At 26.1% G+C, this 14,114-nt stretch overlaps 2 protein-coding genes across 5 annotated transcripts; both read right to left on the bottom strand.

Moving 5' to 3' along the window:
- Positions 1–398: 398 nt before the first annotated feature.
- Positions 399–7,818, bottom strand: LOC114131656 (alpha-mannosidase 2). Of its 2 annotated transcripts, none has more exons than XM_027996935.2 (20): positions 7,442–7,818; positions 7,224–7,361; positions 7,034–7,099; positions 5,828–6,147; positions 5,615–5,755; positions 5,331–5,491; positions 5,017–5,212; positions 4,773–4,953; positions 4,512–4,696; positions 4,110–4,298; positions 3,977–4,049; positions 3,289–3,486; positions 2,819–2,988; positions 2,489–2,692; positions 2,233–2,417; positions 1,607–1,734; positions 1,384–1,536; positions 1,167–1,289; positions 838–1,110; positions 399–768 (listed from the first exon to the last, which is right to left on the bottom strand). In XM_027996935.2, the coding sequence occupies exons 1-20, from the start codon at positions 7,538–7,540 to the stop codon at positions 616–618; spliced, it is 3,336 nt and encodes a 1,111-aa protein (XP_027852736.1). In that variant the 5' UTR covers positions 7,541–7,818; the 3' UTR covers positions 399–615. The 2 variants fall into 2 exon arrangements, with proteins under 2 accessions (XP_027852736.1, XP_027852735.1); XM_027996934.2 differs by having other exon boundaries at positions 7,224–7,364.
- Positions 7,819–9,993: 2,175 nt separating this feature from the next.
- On the bottom strand, positions 9,994–13,600 carry LOC114131650 (RNA-binding protein 42-like). Of its 3 annotated transcripts, none has more exons than XM_050200510.1 (5): positions 13,396–13,600; positions 12,612–12,779; positions 12,271–12,449; positions 10,673–10,870; positions 9,994–10,221 (listed from the first exon to the last, which is right to left on the bottom strand). In XM_050200510.1, exons 1-5 carry the CDS (start codon positions 13,437–13,439, stop codon positions 10,148–10,150), a joined length of 663 nt encoding a protein of 220 aa, XP_050056467.1. In that variant the 5' UTR covers positions 13,440–13,600; the 3' UTR covers positions 9,994–10,147. The 3 variants fall into 3 exon arrangements, with proteins under 3 accessions (XP_050056467.1, XP_050056466.1, XP_050056468.1); XM_050200509.1 differs by having other exon boundaries at positions 13,390–13,599; XM_050200511.1 differs by lacking the exon at positions 13,396–13,600 and adding an exon at positions 13,235–13,334.
- Between the last annotated feature and the right edge of the window lie 514 nt (positions 13,601–14,114).

The raw sequence follows: 14,114 nt of genomic DNA on the forward strand, positions 1-14,114 counted from the left end.
GCATAGTGTTTATGTTACTGGTGGTTGATTAAGTAGAGGAAACAGTTATATGGTGTTTGACGTGTATGCTACTATAAAAAACTGTTAACCACCCAGACCGCTTATAAACATGATTGGAATATAATAATGTAACAATGTGCAATATTTCATTTAATAAAATGCCATGATTGATTTTACTAGCAAATTAGTAATAAAAGAATAATTCAAAAATATTATAATTAAACAAAACTGTGATCTTGGAGTTTTTTTTTCTTAAATAGTTTGATACCTAATAATTAAAAGTACAATACTTCCATATTATAAGTGTAACATGCAAGTGATGTTTTAAGTAGAATAGAATAAAATTAATTTAGTTCTAATTTGGTTATAGTTCTCAAAAATATTTTGTTAAAAGCAAGTTTGTTATGTGGAGATTTTATTATATAATAATAATAATATTCACAAAATAAATTTTGATAAAATAACAATAAACACTAAATATCACATTATTATTAGTTAATTTGGATAATATTAACTTAAAAGGTTTGTGCATACAATTTTACACAGCCTCCTAGTTATAGCTGGAGAGAACCATTGCCTTGAGATAAAATTATATGACATTGTTTGAAATGGTTATTACTTTTTTATCACATATCCTTTTAGTTCCATTGGTTCCATTAATTGTGGTTTTTGGACATTTACTTTTGGTCCAATGTGCACAAAAGATAGTGAAGATTCATAAATGGTTATGTTTTCAGTTGAAGAAGATGCAAGTGGTTTAAGGTCGATCTACAAGTTATTATTAAAAATGATGTATAAAATGTTTTCAAAATAAAATAAAGAAAAACAATCACTTACTGCATTTGGACCATCATCCAAATTAGCTTCCTTAAAACCGTAACATTGAGTTGTCTGGGTTCTATGAAAAACCAAACCTACAGCCGGCTCTGAATGCTGAATAATCATTGAAGCTGTAACTAAGTGAACGTCCCTTGGTAATAATGCCAACTTGTTATTAACATATGTGTCTTCAAGGTGATCAAATCTCGATGTATCAATTAACTGCACAAGAGGATACAACATGGTTGACATTGATGTCATTCCGAGTGCTGTTAGTTGTGGTACATCCATCTACATTGTACATAAAAATAGTATAACTAAACACCTTTATAAGAAACTATATTTACTTGACAGTTGCCGATGTTTTCTTCAACAATTAATCTGAACAATGTCAAAGTGGGAACATTATCCAAAACCCCTTGGCCCAACCCACGATTATCGTCTTGTCGCAATCTACGATCCTGTATGACCTATCAAATAGATAACAATTAAATTCAATTATTTATTTATTTTTTTAAAATTTAATTAACACTTTTTAAAATATGATATTAGTGATATTATTACCTCCATTTGGCCTTTATATAATGAAGACGCACCTAAAGGTTGGACTGATAATAATGAAACTCTAGTAATGTCATCTTCTATATACATTGCACTAGACATTGGATAAAAGTTCCCTTGAATTGGTAGTTTGCTATAATGTTTTCTCCTAGTCATCTAATAACAATATATTTTTCACAATAAATCAACAGAATAAATAAATCAATCTTAAATGCATTGTTATTACTTGGAATCCATTTAAGTCTGTGTAGAAAACATTATCATTATTCACTGCTGTGGTAACTCTCATTGAAAGTTCATAATTCATTTGTTGTCTAATATCAACCAAATTTCGTATTTCAACATAACTAGCATCTAAGATAAAAAATTACCAATTGTTAAAATATATTATTCTTTAACAATATATTGTAGTGATTTGGTCACATTTATTAAAATTATTTTAAAATATGTAAGAACCATGCAAATATAAATGCAAATTTTGTATTCTATAAATGCGAAAATAAATTTTTATGATCCTTGCAAGCTCAGCAGATGATGCAATTTAATATATATATATTTCCATAGATTACAAACGTGAGTTATTGGGTTATTTTCTTGAAGTAATCAATAATCCATGGCTTAACCTCAAGCACCATTTATATGATTTCTTATTTGTGAAATATATTGTATTTCATTTTAAGTTATGATGTTTTAATTAAATTAAAGACATTGACTCTTGATTACAATCCATTAAATTTGATTGTTTATATACACTCAGTGCACTACTTGGGTAATTAATAAGTGATATAGTAAAAAGTACATTTTAAACTTTTTGAGTTAAAAAGTCAAGTATATATTATAATGAGAAATTACCTTTTGTATGGTGGAGGAGTACTGAGTGTTTTACATTACTATACTGAATAACTACTTGTGACAAAATATGTCCTTTTATTACATAAATTGTGGGTTCATTCTCTGTGGCATGAGCATCAACAGCATCTCCTGATGGCATGAATAAATAAGCACCACTCATGTCTGGACCATAAGCTGCATTGTATCTGAAAATAATGATGTAGTTTTTCAAATAAATTCAAAATCCAATAACATAAGTCACTGTAAATGTACTTACTGCACAAATTTCAATGAAACGGGGTATTGTTTTCCAGAAGACTTAAGGGTAATATTGCGTAACATACCATTTCGACCAAATGATGCAATAATTTTTTTATTTTGAATTGAAAATTCTTCAAAATCACTAGTTTTAATATCTATTCTAGGGTCCAAAACATCATCGATTTTAGGGTTGTAAACACTGATTAGTGACATATATTTTCTAAAAATTATAAATAAATAATATCAATATTTGACACTTCGAATAAGAAAAAAAAAGTATTCTACATCTAATACATTATCTAAACAAAAAATTCTTAAAATGAAGAGTAATATAAATCTAATTTACTTGGTACTATCGTCTGTGGGCAGTTTGATGATACTATATTTTTTAATTTCCAAAGGACCAAGTTCAGCAATAAAGTGTAGTTGAAAACATGGTGTCATTGACTGTGTATCTAGAAGATTACAGGTAGAATCAACTTGAAATAAAATTTCAACACCTTGTGGATCGACTACCTGCATTGTTTAACATATAAAATTGAATGCAATTACCATACTGTATTTAAATGATAAACCACTTTAATTCTTAATATGCAATTAAATCAAATAATTTTTTTCATACATACATTATTATTAATATTATATATATTGTTATACTGTAATAAAATATTTCTGTTTTAATGTGATCACAGATCATAATCTGAGTATTTATCAATTCATTAACCAATTATTGTTTTGTTTTTTTTTTTTTTTATGAATATTAGTGTTTATTTTGGACATTTTTCATTACAAATAGACTTATTTTTCAGAACTAACCTTTATATTTTCACTTGCCACAACTAAAGTAATTATTTCATTTCTGATAACTGATGTTAAAGGGTTGAATACAATAACACTCTGTGAATCTTGAGTATTAGAAAACTGTAAAACACGATATTGTGCAATACTATTTGTATAGACTCTTGAACGATCTACATCAAAGTATTTATTGCTTGTATCAAATACATATTGCTCCTAAAGGATAATAAATATTTCATGTTTTAAAAACAATAAATACAAACAAGCTCATCAGAATACATAATATGTATCAGGACCGGATATAGGTAATCATCATAAGCAGCAGCTCCAAGTACTAAGTTGATTGTTAAGCCTCTGCATTTTCAAATATAAAATGTGTTTTAATCAAGCCTTGGTAAAGCAAAGTAAATACTTATTTATCTAAATAATACAATTTTATGAAAAGTAACTAGCATTTGTTGAGAATTATTTTAAACTAAGATTCTCAATAATAGTAATGGAATTGTCATCATGAACTTATTAAACTTGTTACCTAATTTAATAAAACAAATTTAGAAACTAGTTATTTTATCTAAGGTTATCTCGATGTTAAGTTAAGTGAGTAAAATTATTTAAGTTCTAGAAGGACTACTTATATTTGTTTAGATCTTCTAGAAGTCTAAATACGGTCCTGATAACAATATTTGTTTACATATAAAAAAATAACCTTTTTTTGATTTAACAGAAAATATATACAGTGTTGAATGATATGATTTAAATTATTTAATGAATCCAACATCCTGAAATCACAATAATTGTTTAATATTTATTTTTGTTATAAACTATTAGTATTAGTTTACTTTTTTGCATAGTCATTTACTACAGCATCTTTTGCTGTTCCTGTGATTCCATCGTGATGTTGAAACAAACTATGAGCGTCTCTTGCAGCTTGTAAATAATAATACAACTGAGAATTTGGTTTCCATAACCAGGAAGTCAAATCTGAAGGTGCACTGAGCCATACTAGAGAATATAAAATTTCTGTTGCTCTAAAAGATAAATATACATATTAGACGAAATGAATGTTCTATTATTTATGGCACTATTTTAGATCTATAGATTAATGATACATATACTGAATGCACCACAGTGATCTGAAATATTTGAATTTAATTTTAATGTAAGATTGTCATATCTGATATCTCTTAGAAAACACAATATATGTTTAAAAATAAAATTTATATTACACATTGTAAACATACCTTAGTTTAGCAACTAGTTCTCGATCCATACATTTGTAAAAAGGTCTGGAAGTAAAATATCCACTCCAGTAATCTTGATCTTTATCTGCATAAGTAAAGAAATCACCAGTCAATGTTGGAAAATTCTTATAATTAGATGACACTTGTATAGCTTTGAAATAATCACTTAATGTACCAAATGATGCCTGATAATTAAAAAAATAATTAACTACCTATTAGAATCAAAAATATATATAACTGTATTCTATTCAAAATAATAACCTCTGTATATAGTGAGTCACTATTGCTATTGATATAATCAAATAATTTCTGATAATTATTCATTTGAAAATCCCATTCTCTGGCTGAAGTATATCTAAAATCATCCCCCAAAGGAACGAGTAATACATTTGTTTTATATAACTCTGCTTTCTTTTTGTATTGATCCAATAACATTAATGCCCTATAAATAAATAATTCAAACAAATATTAAAGAAATTTTTTTATCTAAAATGTAATGTTTAACCTTTGCTTGACATTTGATGAAGTAATTGGTACTGGAAATGTCCTCCAAGGACAAGTTAACCCAAAAATAGAAAATCTTTTAAAATCAAATTGACAGCAAACACTTGGATCTGGACCACAGGTATGAGGAATGTCATAATTGTAAAATGGCATCATGTGTGTAAACAGTTCATTTTTATCGCTGTTGCATTCTGTATCTAAATAAGGATGAGAATTAAAATAAGAACAAATCATTATGCTATTCTACAGATAAAGTAAAAGTCTTTTTAAAATAAAAGCATTTTTATTAATATTAATGTATTAATGTATTGGTACCCCAATGTTGTCTCCAGCGAAATTCCAATTGTTTTTGTTTTGCTAAATACTTTTTAATGGAATAATGAGTTCGTTGAATAACCAAACTAGAAAATTTCATCCTATTCAAAATATATGGCATAGTTGAAGAAACACCAAAAGGATCAATACACCAACTATAACTGTATAAATAATAATAATAATGATAGTGATTAAAATAATTTTTTTTATCGAGATGTTAAAATAAGTTAAAATTTTATCACCACGTTAAATTATTAATAGCTTCTGAAAGAATTAAATCTCACTTGGCAGTAATATTTAAATTTCTTAGTAACCACTGGTGTCCATTTGTAAGTTGAGTGATCATTGATGAATAATGGGCGTTTGCTTCATCCGTCATTACCCACCCACCAGTGACTATTTCCAATTGCCCATTGTCAATCAATCTATACATACAAAACCATATATTTTATAAACAAAAGTATTTAAAATAATAAGTTAAAAATGTTAATTTATACTTCTTCACTTTAGTTTGTGTACTTTGATCAATATCATTCCACCACAATGATAAATATGACATCTCCGCCCATATGAACTTACGTCTGCTGTCTTCTGATAATTTAATCACCATATTGTCTAATATATTCTTTGTATCACTACGATAGTACTCTTCAAAGGTTCGTTTCCATCCAGGATCATTATGCGAGTGAGGCACAATGAATACTCTTAACTTATTATTTGCATTCCATCGTCCTTTCGTTATTTGGATATCCCAACCTTGTTTCCATGCACCTCCATCTATATTATCGAATTGTAGTTTATCATATAAATCCCACATCTAAAAATTAAACTTCATCATTAGTTTAAAATTCAAAATTTAAAGTTCTTAAATTTATATAGATAAATGAATATTATAAAGTAAAGTAAAAAATACATAAGTCTTCATTTATTTTAAAATAACATCATGCTTATTTTAACAATGCAAAATATTCAACAATTATTATTGCTAATATTGTTTGTAAGTTCGCAACTAAAATCTATGGTGATTTTAAATACAATGTTAATTTAAATAAATGTTATAAAAAGTTCTAAATTTATTAAAATATTTATTGCATCACAAATTTACAAAGGGCCTTCTTTAAATTTTTTTAATAATTATGTTTTATACAGCATGAATAATTTACCCTAAGAAAATAATCTAGTATTTACTTTAGATAATTGAACAATATAAAAAACTGTATCAATTTAAAACAATGTATTACATATTTTACATCAATTCTTTAAGTTAGTTTCCAAGAAAAATTTGACAACATATTCATGTGAATATTTTAAATAAAAAAAATGATTAAAAATACAAATTTAAATCTGAGGTAACCAGTGGTGTAGATACGATTTTTTTCTGGGGGGGTTTTATATTATATTTATGATACAAATTACGAAATATTAGTACTTCGTTTTTATTTTGCCCTAACCATTATATAAAATATTTTGGTTTTAGGGGGGGGGGTGGAAACCCCTTACACCACCCCCGTAAATACGTCACTGGAGGTAACACAGTTTACTTAAGCAAGTAAATGTTTTATAAATGATAACCAAATAAAGAATGCATACAGTTTGTATTACTGTTTTATGGCCAAAGTATTATTTAAAATTTTAAAAATTAATTTGTAACATATTGGATTATTGTAAACTAAATAAGTTTAAAATGAATAATAAGTACTTACATTAATGTTTGGATCACATATTCCACTTGATACATAAGTTTCTTCCAAATTATTTTGTATTGTAGACTGAAACCATATAATTAAATGTTAAGATATTATTGAAAAATATAACTACAGCTATAATGTAATATCTACAATATTTAATAGATCCTTTAATAATTATCCTATGTCTGTAATAATTAAACTTTACCACAAATAAACTAGGTGTTTCTGCAGGTTCATCATTTTTATCAATGTTTTCCAAATTGTTTATATTTTGTTTATTGAATTTATTTGACTGTAATTGTAACTTTTCTGAGTAAGAAACTGGAGTTTTCACTGTTTCAAACTGCTAAAATATCATGTTTATAAATTAAATATAACTAATAGGTATTCAATAAAACAATTTATGAACTATTTTAAACTTACTGAGTAAAGATTTTGATTCTCCAAAAGAGAATACAAAATAAAACATATAATTAAAACTATAAACAGAAGTAATAAAATAAACCTTTTTTTAAAGTTCATTTTTATTTTTAAGCGTTCTTTAAATCATGATATGTAACTATTTCTCAACAATATTTCAAATACAAATAGTAATAGATGGGTAGTATTACAAAATACATATACATTAAAATCTATGTAAATAATTGAAAACCAGTGTTTAAGTTAACAGTTGTTACTATAATGAATAACAATTCATGACATATTGACATTTATGTGTTTTTATATTAAATTATATAACGTGGCTAATTAAATGACAAACTTAAACCTGAATTTGCACTTTTCAATCACCATTCACAAATTCACCGCTTATGCCTTATCATATTATTTACTCGTTTTATCATTTTTCTTATCATACTTATCATACTGTGAGTTTTAAGCTTATATAATATAATAATATATATGTATAATATATATTATTATGATCTAAGCCCTAAGGTTTTTCGCATAGATATAGATAAAAAATTAATAAAATAATTATCTATATTCTTTATCTGCGATTTTGAAATTTTGAATAGTTTTAATGAAAACGTTAAGTAGGAAAATTCATAATTTTTCATTCAAATTTTATAATAATTTATAGTTAGTTGTTCATTTAATATTTGATAGGTGTAAGTATGTACCTACTGCAGAAGTGCAGAATGTTACTATGTTACTACTTAGTACTTACCATCACTGAATACTGCACGGAGATTTGAGTAATATTAATTATTACTGCATTACTGCACTATGCAGAGGAGTATGAGTATCACTAACATTGAGAGTTGTGACTGTTTGGAATGTAAATATTTTAAGAATTAAATAAAATAAAATTGGGTAGGTATTGAAATAAAATAACTTACCTAATTATAAAGTTATTAGTATTTGTAACACGATAGATTGACAGTATTTAGTATTTACACTCCTTAGTGGCTTAGTAGGTACACATCTAATCTCTGTGACAATACTATAATATACTTACTGACTAACTAAACACCCAGTTATTAGTTTACTTAATTTAACGGATAAGTATTATTGTACATCATGTTTACAAATTATAAGTAGCATTTTGAGATTTATATTGTTATTGCCGTTATGGTTTATGAGATATTAGTATTTTACTGCCTACGTTATACACAAGATCTATTAAGTTCTACCTTCATAAATCTTTTATGCTTAATACTAAATGTATATAACTAAACAACATTAAGCTAGTTAGTAGTTACACACGAAACGGTTCGCCCGTTAACAGCCGCGGGGCGCGGACTTATAGCGATTTTTTCATTCATAACAGTTTTTCAATTTTTTTACAACATGTACAGCTAAACCCATTTATATAGGTACTTGAAATTAAATAGGTAAGTAGGTACTTAAAAGAAGAATTGAAACAGGATTAAACACACTCCTTATTATTCTTTGACCATTAGTGATTAGTAGTACTATACTGTATTAATTTGTATCTATTTTTATAACTTTTGCTTAATTGTTTTCAGCCCTAATTATAATAATAATTTTTACAATATTACCTAATAATATCAATAATAATATGAGTATTTATAGTCTTTTAATTTGCTTTATAAATAGAGTAGGTGTTGTCGATGAGAATTATAGCATAAGATTGAAAAATATCTAAAACATTATAATTTTTACTTTTTAAACACTCCGTTAGGCCGTTAGGAGTTAATAAACATCAAGGCCGTAATTGTGGGGAGGATCCAGGGGTCCGGACCATCCCTTCCCGGAATTTTTAAAAGTAGAAATATTTTTCTATTATTAAATAATTAACTATTATGTAATTGAATATCATAATGATGACTTATGTTTTCAATAATGATAATAATCAAATTTTATATAATTAACGTAAAAATGACAAGTGTTTAGTATCTGTATAATATTTAAAAAAATGTTGGACCCCCCTGAAATTTGTTCAGTTACAGCCTTCATATATATATATATATATTATATACCTATAATACCTAAATATAATCAATCAATAAATATACTATTCTTCTGCCAGTGGCGTAACTAGACGCTTTTTCGTGGGTAAGCCCAATATTTTGATGTAATGATTAGGTATTATCAATGAATATTTGAATTGAATAAAAAAAATAACAGAATATCGTATATTATACATTTATAAATTATGTATATTATGAATATTTATTTTAAAATAGTACCTACCAATATTAGTTTTATAGACTACACATTTAGTATGATATAAAACATTTTTTGGGCGGAGAAAAGTGAGTAGGCCTGGGACTACCAGGCCTACCCGCTCGCTACGTCACTGTCTTCTACCTACTTATATTTCTAATCTCTGCAGTTAAAATTCCGCGCATAGGTACTGTTTGTCCTTACTCCTTGCTGGATTACCAACCACTGAGCGATTTCCCCACCAACTTTATCTCCGGATTCCTTCGCATATCATATTTACTTATTGTTCATATATTACTGTATTTATGTTGTACAGATTGTAAAATTAACGTATTTTAGATAAATTAAAAAGAAAGGTATTGTTTGTGTATTTTTAGAAAGGGTTTAACTTTTTTATAGGTATAATATTTTTAATTAGACGTAACCGTGTAACGTTTAAGTATAGCAAGTATATATACTGTGCTATACGAAAAAAATTAATAATTGAGTAGCTAAATATTATTCAACATCAGTATTTCTTTTTTTCCAATTACTTTTTTCGATTTTCATTGGGCGACTTCCGACATATTTTCCTGAAATCATAAATTTTAAGTTATATTATTTACTTAACTTCGCCTATTCTTAAATTCTTAATGATGATCTAATCTTAATATTACTATTTACTAGGTATATATTTATATGTATATTATAAATTTAAACTTTTATAGTATTAGTAGGAAGAACCAAGGCCTAACTGGGGGGTCCAGGGGTCCGGACTCCTCCTTCTCTCAAAATTGTTGAAAGAAATATTTAACGTAAATTATAGATAATTATAACAAGTGTTCTGTATCTAGATATTTAAAAAAAATATTGGACCCCCCTCAGAAATTTTTTTTCAGTTACGCCTTTGAGTATATTATAATAACTATATAATAAACACAGATAGTTTATAATATTATATTATAAACATTAAACATTAGACATAATTATTTTTTCTAATTTGACTTTTCTATTTTCTATTAATTTTCTATTTTTATTTTTTACCATGTAATTCTTTGATAGCTCGTAAATAATCCACAGAATTTCCAAACGATACGAATCCGTAGCAACCACGCGACATACTAGTCTCACGATTTTTTACTACATGAGCTTTGATGAATGAAGGATACTTCATAAATGGTATACTCAACATATTATCATTAACTTCTCTTCCCAAATTCCCCACGAATAAACGAAAATCATCTGTGTGATAATTTTATATTATATTTATCTCGCTTAATAGTTATCATAATATGTGAAAATAAATATTTTACAAGTATTTACTACTGATAACTAATAAGGTAATTATAAAGTGGTTTATTTATTATTTCTAATTATATACATCATAGGTTCTCAATCTATGGTCCGTGAGCGGCGAGCCATACTTAAAAAAATTAAAAATATTTTAAATACCTATTTCATTTTTCTTTAAGGCATAACACAAATACTAAATAGTGTATAGTACGTTGTTTATTTATAGGTTTATATTATACAGTGAAAGTTATTTTATTATTTCAGTCGATAATTTTTATCTTGTTTGTATTTGATTATATCGGCAGGTTAGGTACATTTTTTTAGAATAGTAATTTGCGTTAAATTGTTAATCATTTTAAACTTAAATAAAAAATGATTAATTATACACATTATTAAAAGCCTGTTGCAAGGAATTTCATAATTTTTTATTTATCCATAATCTAAATTCTAAAATGTGAGAAAAAAAATTGATTATTATGTATAAGAAAAATAAAGAATATAATTGAAATGGTCTATGAGTCGTGACGTATCGAAAGTTCTTCAAGTGGTCCGTATAGCAACCAAAAAGGTAGAGAACCTTTGATATAGATACAATAAGTGGATACAAATACAAAAATAATATTTGCTTATGCATTTGATGATGGCCGATGAGTTATGTGCATTGGCACCCTTTGGGGGGGATGATAGGGCATTTACCCCTCCCCTCTTCCAGAAAAAAAATATTTTGAACTTTTAGTTCAATGAAAATACTTACCTAATTTTAAAGGTAAATTATTTTTTGAAATCTTTTTTTTCTATATTCATAAAAATTATTTTTAATTAACTATGTATACCTTTTTTTGTGTTTGAACCGATGACGCCTACCTTACCTATACCTCTACCTACCTATGTATATAACAATACAAGTATAACATGCATTTACATTTATATGAGAAAATAACATTAAATCTTTATTATTTTATATTTGAGAATTTTTTATTTTGACCCTCCCTAAAATGTTACCTACTAGCGCCCATAGTTATAAATAACCTAAAAATAATAGTAAGGAACTAGGGAAGATCAAATTAAAAACTAACTCAGTATAAGTGAATATATTTATATTTTATGTCCATAAAAAGTGTTCTTCACATAAACATATTTATTATTTAACATTTGAGAAGTAGAACCCAGTCTTGTTTTGAGCCCATTAGCCCAACAAAAAGTAATAACCAGAATTTTTTATTTAATATTATATATAATACATGCATGTGTTTACCTTCGCCAATAAATAATAATTATAAATTAAATAATAATAATGATTGTTATTAATTTAGTATAAAAATAACAAAATCTAATTAAAATATGCTCACCATTTGGCCATTGTTCCAAAGTTGGATCGTACCAAATTTTTCCAGCGGCTTTACGATAAAATTTTTTTTGTTTCGTACTGTGTATTTTGGAAGACGACGAGGCACACCCAGCAGCTGCAATAGCTATGTGTGCTTTGCTATTTAATTCACTTTTACCTATCAAAGACTTATTTTTTGTTCTAAACATAAAATGTAAGGTATTTACTTACAAAAATGGACAACCAATGATGAATATTACTGTTTACATGCGCTTTACAATTTAATATAGATGATAGGTGTATAATAAATAATATATTATGTATAAGTGTTATATAAGAAAGTAAGTACTTATATTGTCTTACTTAGAAATTGAAGTTGACACGCATTGATTTTGTAATAATGAATTAATTTCCTTATACAATGCAATATCCAAGGGAGATTTTTGAAAATGATGACGATGAATTTTAATTTTTTTAAAACAATTTTTAGTTTTATAATCATCATTGTTCATACCAATATCTTGTTCAAATCTAAATGAACATTTAAAATTCAATATATTGATAAATATGTAATAATTAATTAATTTTATAATGAAAAAAATATTGTTGATTGCGTTAGTGGGGAAAGGAAGCTACTCCTAATACTTCAAGCTGAATTACAATTTTTAAACTACCCCTCTCCTTGATTAAACTTTAGATACAGTATTGATTTAGGATATATAATTTTATAGTAAGGATGTTTTCATGATCATCAAGCAGATAAAATTTAATTAAAATTCAAATATTTATCTACTTGTAAAAAGTGATAATAAATAATAATACCTATATTAACATACATACGTATTTATTATTAATTACCTATAATTAGCTAGTATCACTATAGATCAAAATGTATAAATCGTAAAAAAATTTTTGATAATTCATATTCACGATATTATTATATTCCTATTTAAATTATATTCTATTTTCTAGAAACATCTACTTACGTCCTGCAATACGAGTAAGTAAATTAGTTTATAGTTTTTAAAAATAATCCAATGGCTAAATCTTAATGGCTATCACTCTTTATAAGCAAGTTTTAAAAATATAAATATCAAGCTGTACCTATACACATAGATATATATCTAAAAATGGAAATTACTTGTACATTTCTTCTTCTATAAGTTTCATTTTCTTAAAATGATTAGCCATGATTTAGTATAACTACATAAAAAAAAATTGTTGTAAGAAATACATTTTTAGAAAACTATGAGTTTCAAAAATGTTTTTAAATATTAATTGTTCAATGAAAATTTAAAGTAATATTTAATAACTGTTTTACATAGACATAGTAAAATTATAAAATGTATAGTATATCCATGACCCTAAATGGTACCTAATATTTTAGCAAGACGGAAAACAAACATAACCATGGTAATCAAGACATTTATTTTAATTTAATTAATCTATATAGAATATTAATTCCTATTTAAGATATTTGTACGAAACTACGGCTATAACCACGGATATATAAATATATATATATGTGTGGCACTGTGGCTATAATCGTGATGGAAAAGGATAACAACGATAACACATAGCATAATAAATTATTATAGTCAACAATTATTGTCGTTTACAATTATATTTTATTTTATTTATAATATTATGTAATATCCTAGGTGTGTTTAATGCGAGGCATAATGGGCAAATTCCCCCGGTGGTAAAATTTTAAAATTGTTTACGATTAATAACCAGTACCTTACAAACCTCATAGTTTTAAGAAAGAATATGATATCTTTAGACCTCTAGTGTTTTACGAAGCCACGATTTAGATGCATTTATTAATAATTTTATAAATAAATGAAATATTTTTCTTGTTAGAGC

The sequence above is a fragment of the Aphis gossypii genome, chromosome 2 (assembly GCF_020184175.1).
Source record: "Aphis gossypii isolate Hap1 chromosome 2, ASM2018417v2, whole genome shotgun sequence".
Classification (NCBI taxonomy): Eukaryota; Metazoa; Arthropoda; class Insecta; order Hemiptera; family Aphididae; genus Aphis; species Aphis gossypii.